This window comes from Bubalus kerabau, chromosome X, assembly GCF_029407905.1.
Source record: "Bubalus kerabau isolate K-KA32 ecotype Philippines breed swamp buffalo chromosome X, PCC_UOA_SB_1v2, whole genome shotgun sequence".
In the NCBI taxonomy this organism is placed as follows: Eukaryota; Metazoa; Chordata; class Mammalia; order Artiodactyla; family Bovidae; genus Bubalus; species Bubalus kerabau.
The window spans coordinates 154,454,627-154,469,570 of NC_073647.1; the positions used below are offsets into that span (position 1 = coordinate 154,454,627).

At 41.4% G+C, this 14,944-nt stretch overlaps 1 protein-coding gene across 1 annotated transcript in view; it reads left to right on the forward strand.

The window, feature by feature from the left end:
• Window positions 1-11,515, forward strand: part of TXLNG (taxilin gamma) — a 42,657-nt gene extending 31,142 nt beyond the window's left edge. The window contains exons 6-10 of the mRNA XM_055563003.1: window positions 1,039-1,158; window positions 2,819-2,893; window positions 8,112-8,204; window positions 9,726-9,821; window positions 10,665-11,515. Coding sequence (XP_055418978.1) covers window positions 1,039-1,158; window positions 2,819-2,893; window positions 8,112-8,204; window positions 9,726-9,821; window positions 10,665-10,955 — 675 coding nt within the window. The 3' untranslated portion in view covers window positions 10,956-11,515. The remainder of the gene's footprint in view (window positions 1-1,038; window positions 1,159-2,818; window positions 2,894-8,111; window positions 8,205-9,725; window positions 9,822-10,664) is intronic.
• Window positions 11,516-14,944: the final 3,429 nt, after the last annotated feature.

A 14,944-nucleotide genomic window follows, 5' to 3' on the forward strand; every position in this document is an offset into this window, starting at 1 on the left:
TCCAAGCAAGAGTACTGGAGTGGGGTGCCATTGCCTTCTCCAGCATACTATATTCACACCTAAAAAATTAACAGTACTTATATAATATTAAAATCTAGTCATCATTTAAATTTTTTTGGTTGTCTCCATCCTTTTTTAAAAAAAGAGAAACAAGCTATTTGAACCAAGATCCAAATAAAACCCATCTGTTTTACGGTTGATGTGTCTCAAATCTCTAAAGATTTCCTTTTCTCTTTTTTTAAGTTCTTAGTGTGTTTATTTAAGAAACATTTTTTGTCCTAGAGAATAAACTTTCTATTGGATTATAAAGCTCTCACTTTTCTTAAAATTATTCTTTTAGTTTTGTTGTTTAATATGACAATGATATAGAAAATCTGCAAGCTATGTATATTTAAATCACTTTACTGTGAGCCTTATTCAAGTATTATTGAATGTTCTTTCCTTGGTCAGAGAGGGATGTTCTGATGACTTTATCATACATAAATAACCACTAAATACTTTCACCTGGAAATAATAATGACCTTTTGCCAAATGTATCTGGTAAGTGGCAGGTAGCAAGCACCTTACACAGTACCGCCATTGCACTGGCATTTACAACTTCGCATTGTTCGTATGGCTCCCCCCAGAGAGGGGAGAATTTGGTGCCATTCCTCCTGTAACGGCATGCTGTCTCCAACTGAGAAATCAGGAAATTTTAATGGGGAGAAAAAACTATCCAGGAATTGTGTGTATGATGGATGAGTTTAACAGTTTGATCTCCTTAGCCATCTTTTTCTGGATACAGTTTGGGCTTCATTTTCACCTTAGGGCTGAAATAGGAGGTACAGGGCAGCCACTGAGGTGCCGATGGGCCATCTCCAGAGGGAGGCGTGCTGAGCACAGGCTGCTGCCAGCCCAGCTCTCAGGCAGGCGCCCACTGGTGTTAGCCCTGCAGGAAGAGCAGCCTCACGAGTGAGGTCTTGTGACTTGTCTCATGTGTCCTCGTCATTCTGTCCCTCTTCTCATGAAGTGACAGAAGAAATTGTCCTTTCCCCATAGCACATTGATAAAGTATTCAAGCATAAGGAACTGCAGCAACAACTTGTGGATGCCAAACTGCAGCAGACGACACAGCTGATAAAAGAAGCTGATGAGAAACATCAGAGAGAGCGAGAGTTTGTAAGTGCTATTTCTTAAAAAAAGAAATGATGGCCAAAATTGTGACCAAAGCCATTCTACGTTTCAGGTAGCACTAGGTGCTAATTTTTTTGTTCTAGATTATAAAGGGCACGTGTGTTAGAAAGCATTAGCCTTTTCTTTCTATTCAACTTTACAAACAGAAGATACACTGGAGGAATTAGACCAACTTAGTACAAACACCTGTATTCATTGCACTTTTCTGTGTTTGGAATATTTATTTCTCTTTTTAGATAATGCCTACCAAGTTTAAGGATTATACCAGTATTTAGCACATTATATTCGAGAATTCATTTTAATAGCAAGCTTTACAAACATGGATGTCCTATTGATACATACTGTTAGATTTTGTTTCCAAACAGGTAACTTGAAACTAGGGAAGTTGTTTATTCTAGTATACTTTTCTGATAAAAATTTAACAGAATTCTCTACACCCTAATCACTCAGCATTATTCCCAGAATATGTACTCAGATTATGTTGTCTGTCAATAATTGTGAGTACAGTGGAATCTCATTGGGTATATATACTTAATACATGCAAATTCAACTTTACCTGCTTAACCAAAAAATAAAGTCAGAAGAAGTGGTTACAGTAATGAAAAGTGTCCCATGCAGCTTTCACTCAAGTCCCTTAGGCCCCAAGGTGAGCCAAATATGAAGACTCGGATCCCAGTGGGGCCTCATGATGAGAACATGTCATGCTGAGTGCAAGTCTAGGGTTAAGAGAGATGTATTTTTTGCACAGCGTCGCCTTTCACATGAACTGACAGTGCCATCCTCTGCATAATTGAAGAGACAGTTGTCGTTTCCCCAGTTGGAGTAGAAATGTCATACATGCACACATGATGCGTGTATTTCTGGTTGTTTTTAAAGACTTTTCAAGACTAATGGACTAAGTGTGACATTTTGCTTCAGGAACTGAATTTTACAGCTGCCTACTACATTGTAATTTCATGATATAATTTTCTTAAACTCAAGTATATAAATTAAAGCTTCCATTCTAATAGTCTCCCCCACTTGAAAAAAAAAAAAAGTGATCAGAAACCAGTTCTCTGATTTCATTGTTTTTGCTCCCTACCCTCTCAATCTGCCTCATCTTGCCTCTCGTGGAGCAGAAGGGCTTTCTAATTTTTCTTTTTTCCGTACTGTATGGCATGTGGGATCTTAGTTCCCTGACCAGGGATCAAACCTGTGTTCCTCATGGTGGAAGCACAGTGTCTTAACCACTGCACTGCCAGGGAAGTTCCAGGGAGACTTTCTGAATGACCCAGATAATGTCAAGATTCCCACCCATATTTTCTGCTAGACATATTTTCTGTTAGACTTCTAATTGTTTTCATCTAAAAAAATACAATTTAACCCTGAGTTTTATAAACTTGTTATTAGGCCTCACAGGTGCTTTCTCTAAGGAATGAAAGTGTATTCCTACATTTGTGAGTGTTAAGAATGGAACAAATCAAAGATACAGGTAATTAGCAATTGATGTGACAGATTATTTGATTCACAGATGTAGTAATATCAACTTTTTCATGATCTAACATCTCATGGTTCTTGCTAAAAAAGCCCAACTATCTGGATATTGGACCTTGTAGTCATCTTTTAATTACTATTAGTATTTTGCCAGAATGTTTCTGTTTTCTAGTTATTAAAAGAAGCAACGGAATCAAGACACAAATATGAACAAATGAAACAACAAGAAATACAACTAAAACAGCAGGTAACTTGACAGCGGGGGTGGTAGAATTTGTAAGGGGAAAAACAAAATCGATGGTTCGTTTGACATGTACCTTGAATCTTGTCTCAGATGCTTTTGCTTGCTCCCAGCAGACCTGAGAGTGGACCACACGTCCCTCTTGGAGTTTTCCTCTTCATTTAGGGTGACCCCCTCCACCTGACCTGCCTAGGACCTTCCTGGTTTAAAGTCCTGAGTCCCAGGAACCAGGCAGATGGGACAGTTGGCCCCACTGTCTGCAGGGCCCTAACTGTAGTCACCATGCTGTGTGAGATCTCCGGTACTGACCCCCTTTCTCCTCACCCTCTGCCTCTGGCAACCTCCGTTCTATTCTGTTTCTTTGTGTTTCACTTTTTAAGATTGTACATGTGAGTGAGAGCATACAGTATCTAGTATTTGTCTCTCTGTGTCTCACTTATTTCACTTAGCATAATGCCCTTAAAGTCCATCTGTGTGGTCACAAATTGTAAGATTTTCTTCTTATGGCTGCATAATATTCCATTGTGTATGTATACCACATATTTTTTAAAAGTTTCTTTTTGACTGTGCCACATGGCATGCAGGATCTTAGTTCCTCAGCCAAGGTTCCAATCCATGCCCCCTGCAGTGGAAGCACAGAGTCTCAACTAGACTACCAGGGAAGTCCGTATACCACATCCTCTTTATACATTTATCTGTTGATGGACACTTAGGTTTCTTTCATACCTTGGCAATTGTGAATAACGCAGATTAGGAACACCAGAGTACAGACACCTGAGATCCTATTTTCATTTCTTTTGGATACATACCTAGAAGCAGAATTTCTGAATAAAGTGATAGTTCTGTTTTGAAGTTTTTGAGGAGCCTTTTTACTGTTTTCTGTAGTGGCTGCACCAATTTAATCCACCAGCGGTGCACAAGAGTTCTTTTTTCTCTACACTCTCACCCGCACTTGTTATCTCTTATCTTTTTTGTTTTGGCCAATCTGACAGGTGGTTTTGATTTGTATTTCCCCGATAACTTGTGACAATTGAACATCTTTTCATGTACTTGTTGGCCATTTTTATGTCTTTGGGAAAATGTCTATTCAAATCCTCTGCTGGTTTTTTAATTAGATTTTTACAAATTTTAATTAACTTTTTTTGCTATTGAATTGTATGAGTGTCTTATATATTTTGGATATTAATCCTTTATCAGATATATATGGTTTGCAGATATTTTCTCCCATTCTGTATGTTGCCTTTCCACTTTGTGGATTGTATTTTTGTATAGAAGCTTTTTAGTTCAGTGTAGTCCCATGTGTTGATTTTTGCTTTTGTTGCTCTTGCTTTTGATGTCTTATCCAAAAATTCATTGCCAAAACCACTGTCAAGGAGCTTTTTACCTATGTTTTCTTCTAGGAGTTTACAGTTTAAGATCTTTTTAAGTTCTTAACCTATTTCAAGTTAATTTTTGTAAATGGTATGAGATAACAGCCTAGTTTCATTCTTCTGCATATGGTTATCCAATTTTCCCAATACCTTTTATTGAAGATACTTTCCTTTTCCCATTGAGTATTCTTGATTCCCTTGTCAAATATTATTAACCATATTTGTGAGGGTTTATTTTGGGGCTCTCAATTTTTTCTTTTTTGTGGTTCCATACAAATTCTAGGATTATTTTTTCTATTTCTTTGGAAAATGCCATTGGAATCTTGATAGGGCTTTAACTAGTATAGACATTTTTAATGATATTGACTCTTCTGATCCATGAACACAGAGTATCTTTCCACTTAGTTTTGTCTTGACTTTCTTTTTTCTTTTTCAGATGTTTTGTCAGTGTATAGAAACACAACTGATTTCTGTGTATTGATTTTGTGTTCTGAAACCTTACTGAATTTATTCTACCAGTTTTTTGGTGGGGTCTTCAGGATTTTCTGTATATGAGATCATGTCATCAGCAAAGAGTTTTGCGTCTTCCTTTCTGATCTGTATGCTGTTTATTTTTTGTCTAATTGCACAGGCTAGGAATTTCACTATTGTGTTGAACAGAAGTGGTGATAGTGGGCATCTTTGTCTTATTCCTGATTTTAGAGGGAAAGCTTTCAACCTTTCACTGACTCTTGGGTATGATGTTAGCTAAGGGTATGTCATATATGACCTTTATTATCTTATGTTCCCTCCTTGTACCTAGTTTGTTGAAATTTTTTCTTTTCTTTTTCCGTACCACACAGCTTGTGGAATCGTAGTTCCCTGACCAGGAATTGCATCAGTACCTGCAGCAATGAAAGCACAGGGGCCTAACCACTGGACTGCCAGGGAATTTCCCATTGAGCTCTTTTTGTTGTTGAGCATTTTTATCATGAATGGTGTTGAGTTTTACCAAATGCATTTCCTGCATCTGTTGAGGTCATATGACTTTTGTCTTTCATTCTATTCTGTTAATGTGATATATTTATTGATTTGCCTATTTGAACCATCCTTGTAGTTTTCTTATCTGGCCTGGACTGTCTTTTGGTACGAGGGCAATGCTGACCTCATAGAATGAGTTTGGGAGTATTCCCTTCTCTTGACTTTTTGAGACGAGTTTGATAAGAATTGGTATTAGTTCTTTCAGTGTTTGGTAGAATTTACCCATGAAGCTGTCTGGGATTTTAGGCTTTGCTTTGTTGCCTCCCCACTTTTTAATCCAGACCCCTTAGGTTTGTTCTAATGCAGTCTTTCTCTGTGTGTGCCTTGTGTGGAAGAAGGGTAACAGATGCTTCATCCCTACTCAAAAAAGAGGTGCAGGAAGGAATTCCCATGTCTTTACAGACAGGTGAAATTAGGTATTTGTAGCAATAATTCATCCTTTCTCAGAAAAGGTTAGCTAGATGATGAAAAATGTATTATGCATTTTGAAAGTTTATCATGTAACAAGTTTCTTTAATGTATGAACTCTAGATTCATTCTAAAACGCAGACTGGCCTGAATCTTTATGAACACATCTTTTTCTTTTAAATTGTTTGTTTATTTATGGATGCACTGGGTCTGCATTGCTGCACTCAGGCTTTCTCTAGTTGCGGCGAGCAGGGGCTACTCTTCATCGCGGATTCTCTTGTTGTGGAGTACAGGCTCTAGGTCCCTGGGCCCAGTCGCCCCATGGCATGTTCCTGGAGCAGGGATCGATCCCCTGACCCTTGCGTTAGCAGGATTCTTGACCACTGGACTACTATGGAAGCCCTGAACACATCTTTTGAGTGCTCTTGGTCTTTGAGCATGTTTTACAATGTGGTGACACTCATTTCCTGCAAAGCTAGCCTAACTTAAAGTGACAGTTGGAGAAGTCTTTTGAACTTTCCACCATAAATTATTGTGCTACAGTGCTTCTAGGAAATTTGAACCCCTTATTAGCCCTATAAAGTCAGTTGTCCATGTATTAGCCCTATAAAGTCAGTTGTCCATGTAAACGGAGAAGAGAATCGATGTGGAAAACATATAAAAAGTCTATATATGGCTTCAGAAGATGGACTTTAATGCAAGGCCCCAGAGGGCCCTTCTACCGAGTCCACAGCAGCTCAAGTTCTGTTGTACTCTTAGGAGTGCAGCTTCTCTTGTCTGTGATGGCTATTGTCCTGAGTAATGTTATTTGATCATTACTGTTTCCTTTGCTGCCACCTCCTTTTCTGCTCCCTAAATGTGCGGTTCTTCCCAAGAGTCAATCTTGTCCTCTGTTCTTGTTTGCCATGTCCGTTTCCAGGCTTTGTTGATGAACTCTTCATCTTACTGGTGTGTTTTGACCACCATTTTGTAATCTAGGCTCCTACGTCCAAGATGGTAGTTGTCACATACTGATTACCCAGAGGGGGGCAGCACTGAACTCTGATGGGACAGTCCACCCAGATGTTCCGTATTCGATAAAAACAGACCATTCTAAGAATCTCCCTCAAGTGCCAGGACTGCTCTGTCCACCCGCCTGAGCCTCATCGCCGTTCCCGACCCCAGGCCAGCAGCCCAGAGACTCTGTCACCGTGCGCCCCTCTATGAGCTGTTCTGTGTGGAAATCCTCTGTGCTCTTCTCTTGGCCCTGAAATTTCTATTCATCCTGGCCCCTGGCCTCACCCTTCCATGGGCATGCTTTGGCTGTCTTATCATCACCTCCTCTGGCCTGATGCCACTGGTAGCTTCGCTTTAGGTCTGCATCTCCTCAGCCAGCAGAGCTGGCCTCTGTCTTGCTACCAGCCTCCCCGCTCTGTCCCGGCACATCGCCCCTCCCCTCCCTGGTCACGGCTTCTCTCTGCTGCTATGAACACCGCACTGCTGAAGGTGGAAAGGCACTGCTTCTTGGCCTCTGGTGGTCTTTTATTCTCTTCTGCTTTCTTTGTATGTATTGTGTGATCTTGAGCAAAGCACTTTATTCCTCTGGGCCTGTTTACTCATCCTAAACTAATGCAATTACATTAGGTGGACTCTTAGGGTTCCTTCCTTGTCTGAAATGAAAAAATTCAGCCTGCCCTTGAGACCTAGCTCTGGCCTCAGTCACAAGCAGCAATTTTTTTCTGACCCTTCCCGTGCCTTCTCCAGCCCCAGCTTCTGTGAATTCCTGTCCTGTGGGAGGAAAAAGTGACTCGTGTTCCACATTTTGCTTGCCTTGTCAGTTGGTGTTATTTTCCCAGCTAGAATAAAAATTCCTTCAGGGTGGGAGTTAAAAGAAATATTGATGTTTCTACCTCTTTTATCTTTTTTCCTCTTAACTATACTCCCACTGAATTCTTTCTCTCCCAACGAAACCAGTTCTTTGGTTTCTGTTTCATTTTCTTGCCTGCATTAAAAAAGATATCTCTGATATCAAGCTAAGAACTATGCAGGTGGTATTCCAAAAGAATGATCTTTTTTCAAGGATCAGTTTTTCAAATATAAGGAAAGGAGGTATTTCATAAAGGATTTGTTATATGAAATTTAAAAGCTATTCCACCTCCTTCAGTTTTTATTATAATTGGTGGAATGGAGCTAATATTTGTATATTTTAAACACTTAAATATAAAGATGGTGAGATCAGCATAACTGCCTAAGTTTCAGTGCATTTCGGTAGGTTCTTAGAACTGCAGCCATTGATGTCTGGTATTGAGGATTGGGTGTGCATCTATTCTTATTTCTGTCACTTAGAACAGGTAACTAATGTTTAACCATGTTATGTTCTTTTTGAAAGTCTGAGATTTTAAATCATTTACCTAGACATCTAAATTATTCATACTTGTTTTCTGTAGCTTTCTCTTTATATGGATAAGTTTGAAGAATTCCAGACTACCATGGCAAAAAGCAATGAACTGTTTACAACCTTCCGGCAGGAAATGGAAAAGGTATTTTCCTATTTTAAGTGGAGTATTTGCCTAAAAGGGACTTTATATAATAAGCCATTTTAAGCATGTTCGTGGCCTGGGTGCATTCCTGTTTTTATGGTGCTCTCTCCATCTCTTCCAATCCTCCGGTGGCGGCGTATCCTGTCACTTTGCCCCCAGTAGTACCACATGTAGCTAGTGCCCTCTAGGCCACCAAAGTTAACTCCTCTATTAAATACAATTTGTTGTTAGCAATAAAGTGGTTTATTTTTTGTTTGTTGTGTCTGTTGTATTGGCTTCAGGTGATATCCCCCAACCCTCCCCCAATCCTTTTCACAAAGCCTGGTATCCTTGAAGAGTAAATTATTTAATGACAAGCCAAGCTCAGAATGCTAGCTACGTATTTTGGTTGGTTGATAATCATTGGTATTTCTACCTTTTTAGGTTTCTTTTTTTCTTTTATACTCCCACTAAATTCTTTCTCCCTCCACCAGAGTGATTTTTGGGGCTCTGGTTCTTTTTCCTGCCTACAATAAGGAGAGCTGTATCCTGGATATTAAACTAAGACCCAGTGTCTATACCTGTGCCCATGCGCCCATCCTTACACCGGGGGCTTTTAGGGGTGGAAGCATAGGGGGAGATGGTGGTGGCAGGACCATGGCCCTGGGCTAAAGGTCCACAGTGTGACTGGAGGCGAGTTCTGTGCCCTTTCTCTGCCTTCCTCCCTACAAATAACAAAAATGCTTGCCCTTCATAAAGTGGCGTATTTCAGGCAGTGTTTGGTGGGGGCAAGGGCTCTGGTGACCCCCATCAGGCATCTGGGGAACCCAGAGACTGTGGCCAGAGGCATGGCAACGGGGGTGGGGGTGGGGGGGGGTGGTTGTCGTTGCGCCAGCTCGTTGGCGCCAGAGTGAAATCTCGTCCTGAATTTCTGAAAACTGGGCTTTGGCGGTGTTGGTTAAGAACAATCCTCTGATTTTTGGATCCATTTTATTTTTTAGCAAAACCAGAAGTGGTGAGTCGTCATCGTATTAGGGAAGCTGGTTAATGACTTTTCCCTGGTCCCAGTCCCCTCTGCTGCTTCTGGTTCCCAGACGGCTGCAGCCTCTGAGGTTGGGGCGGAGGCGAGCTCTCTATCTTGGGGAGGAGGGGGAACTTCATTCCTTCCAAGAATCATATGAAGTTGTTAATGCACAGAAAATTCAGGAACAGATGTTTTTGGTCCAACTTGGGAAGGAGGATGGTTGCTTTTGGCCCAAGCAAGCGCTGAGTGTGCTGGCGGGCAGCTTCCACCAGGTGTCGCTGCCTCTGAAAAATGAGGGGCTGAGATGTGTTTTTCTCATTGTATGAACCCCGCTTTGGCCACCACCACCCTGGGAGTTGGAGAGATGAGCTCTACCCACCCCCAGCACTGCACCCAGCGGTACTCTGGGGTGGGCAGGGGGATAATGGGGGCAGGGAGGACCGGTCAGGGCTTGGGGTTGGCTGTAGAGATAAGAAACGGCATTTAGAATTTAAATTTGCAATTGTGTCAATTCACAGATGACAAAGAAAATTAAAAAACTGGAAAAAGAAACAATGGTATGGCGGACCAAGTGGGAAAACAATAACAAAGCACTTCTGCAAATGGCTGAAGAGGTGAGGTGGCTTCCCGCGAGGAGGGTGTGATTAGTTCAGGTTAGGGAAGCACGCCACCTTGCCACACTGCTGTCACAGTTGAGGACTGGCCAGAGCTGGGCAGAGAGGGGTAGTGCTGAGTGCAGTCTGTCCCGTCAGGACTTAGGCTGTAGGGAGGACCCTGAGTGAGGTGTTGGGTTTCCTACCACCCAGCCTGCTGTGATCCCCAGCTTGTAAGACCTGAGTTGCTGGGCTCCAGCAAGTTTGATTCACTTGGTGTGGGGGTCAGGGAATCTGCCTTTTTGCCAGGCACCCACCTGGCTGGATCAGGTTTCTCAGTGGGAGCACAGGCCACCAACTCGGGTGCCTGTCTCTTACAAAAAAGCAGCATAGTACTTTCTGCCAGTCTTACAAAGCTGAGGTTTGCAAACACTAAATAACACACCCTGAATCTTGTATCTCATCTGAGGACTGGTAAAATGAGAGAAATGTATGTGGAAATGAGTTCTGTTTTTAAGCAAGCCCTTATTTTATCTGCTAGTCTTTGGTGGTGAGTATCTTGTATTTCCTTATTAATTTATCAATACAGAATGTTATTAAAGGTAGACTGGTATTTTTTTTACTTTGCTTCTTTTTAAGAAACATGACAGAGGGATTTTCATTTTGTCACATCAGAAGCATGTTAACTGGTGTCCATAGTTAAGTGTGCAGAACCCAGCTAGCTGGATGTTAGGAAGTGTTTGAAGAAATTGAACATGTTCAGGTGACCCAACAAGTGGCTCAAAAGATTTAATTTGTTGTATCCAGTAATGTAATTCATATTCAGTTAGGTTAAATAAACCCTGCCTTTTCTCCTCTTTATAGAAAACTGTCCGAGATAAAGAGTACAAGGCCTTTCAAATAAAACTGGAACGGCTGGAGAAGCTGTGCCGGGCTCTGCAGACAGAGAGGAACGAGCTCAACGAGAAGGTGGAGGTGCTGAAGGAGCAGGTGTCCGGGAGGGCGGCAGGTGGAGGCCCAGTGCCACCCGAGGCCCAGCCCTGCACCACCTCGGCTCCTCCCGAGGAGTCCGGTGCCACCTGGCAGAGTGCCGCCCGGGTTATCCCTGAGGCCGGGTCCCTGGGAGCCGGGCCCGGCATCGAGTCAGTTGACTGAGACCAAGTATGATCACTGTATTGAGAGCTCTATTTTGTGTATAACTTCCTCTGTTAGTAGTAACTTGGTTTTGTGGTGAAAATTTTCTTACTTTTTCTACCATATCTGTATTTTCTTAGAACTACTGGACTTAAGTGGTACAGGAGGCTGCTTGGCAGGTTTGAATAGTTTTACTCTACGTTTTCCTCAGCCATGTTGCACATCTGCCTCGTTCCCCTTCATCAGAATGCATGTGCTCATTGCCTTTTTCCCTCTCCCTTGCTCCTTGCACAGAATTTTGTCTGAATTAAAATTTCATTCACCAGGGCTGACCATTACAAGGGAACTTTGTTCTGATAATGGTTCCTTCTTTTTTTCTTCTTTTTTTGGCTGTGCTTTGTGGCCTGTGGGATCTTAGTTCCCCAACCAGGGATTGAACTCGTACCCTCGGCAATGAAGGCACCGTGTCCTAACCACTGGACCACCAGTGAACTCCCTGATAATGGTTCCTTGATGTGAAAACAATATTCATTTAAATATCTACCCCCCCAAGAATATAACTCAAAAAAAAAAAAGGAAAATCAAGATGATTCAGTTCAGTTCAGTTGCTCAGTCGCGTCCGACTCTTTGCAACCCCATGGAGTATGTAGCACGCAAAGCCTCCCTGTCCATCTAAATGCCAATAAAACTGAAGCCTTGGGTCAGAAACAAGCACAGCATATTTGATTCAGATTAGCTTTTTGATATATCACTTGACAAATTAAGATGTCCGCAAGCCTAGAATTTCTGTTTTGGCAGAATATTGTACATAGAGGTATAATTTAAACAAAGTAGTATATATAGGCAAATTATTGGAGAAACAGGCTTACTGTTTATGTGACTAAAAAGTAGTCCCATCACCGTTTTCAGGTTAGAAGCGCCTGGCTGGACCACCTGAAAGCCTACAGGGTGGGGAGCCTGGTGGTTTGCTTTTCAGTTGGGATTTTGGGTGCACATCCTCCACTTCCCATGGAGAATTGCCACTGACAGTCCTTTGTCAGTTTAAGACAATGAGGGTAAAACCATTGTGTAGCTTTTCTTAAGCAGAAGTCCCTCCACTACTTTCTGGCTACTTGAAAGTTGGTGCCCAACTATTCTGAGTCCAACTAGCACAGTTCTCCAGGGTTTTTAAAAGGGAATTTTAATTATCAACATGCTAGCTGAAACTGATTTTATTTCATGTATAAAACAGACTGGAACCAGCGTTTTTAATTTAAAGGAAATGTGGCAGAGAGCTAAGTAGCCAGGATCTATTTATTACTTACGCTTTCAGTCTGTTTCTCACCCTTTGCTTAGTTTTTATTCTTTTTTATGGAAAAACAAAACAGTATTATCAAGGTGTCTACACTTGGAATGGGGGACTTCGGAAATGCAGCACATCACTTTTGGATTTGCTCTTTCATAACTTTCCTTTGTTCTTCACAATGTCAAATGTGGTCGAGTTTATACACATCATTAACCAGGCTGCACTGACAAGATTTGACTTTGTCCCTGGTATAATTTGCATTGAAATACTTTATGAAATAAAAAGGTTCTACTAGAACTGATGTTAGCACATTCCACTGAGCAAAACTATCAAACTGACACTTCTTGAATTGCTTACTGGACTGAACAAACTCTTCTGTCCAGTTAGAAGGGTTTTTCTCTTTGTTAAAGTTTTATTTGTCCTGTCACATTCGTGGTCTAAACTGGGTTGAAAGAATTGAAAATTGTCGGCAACAGCGCCTGGAGTGGAGGATTACGTCTAAGCTTCCACCATTGGTCATGTTAATCAAAGGGCCAGACAGTGGAGGAAAAGAAACCCACTGTTATCTAATTACTGTCAAAATGAGTCGGAAGCAAAAACAAACATAGCCTTTTATAAATACCACCTTTGGCTACTAAATGAAATACTGGACTCATTTCCCTGAGAGGAAATGGAGGTATATATCAGAACTATACTCTACTGTAAAATTAGTACTAATGGTCCCATTTCACAAGCGCTCTGCTGGATGTACAGCTCTTACTGTCTTAAGCCATTTGTGTAGCCACCACGTTTCTTTGTGGTGCTTGTCCTGTGTGGAAGAGCGTAAAGCTCGGACCTGTTGCATATTTTCAAGGGCTTTATAAAGCGACGTGATTAACAGTACTTGGCCTGCTGCTTTTGGCTTGCTATGTATTTTTAGCTAGATGCTCTCATGGTGTTTAAAGGACATGGATTCTGTCTGGGTGCATTTGGTATCCTTTCAGAATCTTTCCTCTCATTACCCTGTGAATAAATATGAATGGGACCCTCTGAGGAGGACACGCTCCTAGGGCAATCACCTCGCCAGCCCAGCATTGTGGCTTTGTAGCACGCTCCATTTCTACCACATTCTAGAACACAGATGCTAAGGCTGGCCCAGGAAAGATCAAATGTCAAATTTGCTTCAACTGCATTTGTTGCACCATCGTGGAGTCTTGATGTGTATTATTTATAGTGGCAGGAGACTCCAAGGAATAGAGAAAACTTGGGTCTTGGATAATGGACCATTTCATCCTCAGACTTGTAGGAGTACATTTCTTGGTCTCGAGACCAGTATTTTTTAGTTATGTATGCAACTGCCTTTATTACACCTGGTTATCAATTCAATTCTCAGGTGTTGCAGAAAAATCTACCTCTTTCAGACTGTAGATGGAAATAACTGTGAAAAAATGATGCAGATATCTTCTAGTTTGTGCTAAACACACTGCTTTATTTTTACAGCCCACGTCTTTCATGAGGATACGAATTGTTTAAGAGGCAGTCTTGTTTTGCTTTTCAAAGACATTTTGTAGAGATTTTTCACTAATGTGAATCTGATTTTATCTACTCAATTCTGTATAGATTAAGTAAATATGTATGATAAATTTAACAGCTTCTGTGTATTTTGTTGCCTGTGTGACCTTAATGTCTATCAAATCCAAAGACAGTTGTAGATACTGTCCTTGTGCCTTAAAAGGTAGTTTCATTATTGTATGACTTAAGAAAAAAGGGCTGGTACACTCAGCCCCACTCTGGCTGGGGACAGAAAACAAGTTTTCTGTAGCCAGACATGTTAGGACTTTTTTTTTAACCTCTAAAACAGAGGACTAGGAAAATTCTGCACTGTAGCTGTCGTCAAAGCTTTAAAAATCCAGGACTATGGATTTCTTCAGTTTGGCCAACTCTTTGCACATTCCAAGGTGTTACTTATCTGACTAGCAGAGTGTGTATGTACACAGAGGCACATAGGAAAGACCTTAGTTGATGGTGAGCAAAAGTATTTAACCACACACACACAAAAATGAAAGTAAGTATTTAAGCACAATCATAAGGAGTTGGCAAGCTTTTTCTGAAAGTCAAAAGTAGGTTAGGATTAGTGTGCTGCTTTTTTCCCAAACAACCTTTAAAAATCAATGTAGAGAATTCCCTGGCAGTTCAGTGGTTAAGACTCAGCACTTTCACTGCCTGGGGCCCAGATTTAATCCCTGGTTGAGAAACTAGGACCCTGCATGCCTTGTTCAGTTCAGTCGCTCAGTCATGTCTGACTCTTCACAACCCCATGAATCGCAGCACGCCAGGCCTCCCTGTCCATCACAAACTCCCAGAGTTCACTCAGACTCACGTTCATTGAGTCAGTGATGCCATCCAACCATCTCATCCTCTGTTGTCCCCTTCTCCTGCCCCCAGTCCCTCCCAGGGATTTTGCCTTGTGGTATGGCAAAAAAAATTGTTTTTAAATTTTAATAAAATAAAAATCAATGTAAAGACTATTCCTAGCTAGCAGGCCTTACAGAAGAGGTTGAGGGCTAAGCTGCAGGCTGGTTTGTTCCCTCTGCTGACCTGCCACACAAGCAAACAAGCTTGTATTTTTGTTTAAAGCCACCCAAGTTAAGGCCCAAATGGCATATGGGTCAAATGACATGTAAGTTAGGTAGTTCTAGGTTCACCAATCAACCACCAAACACCTAACTTCTCACCATGTTTGTAT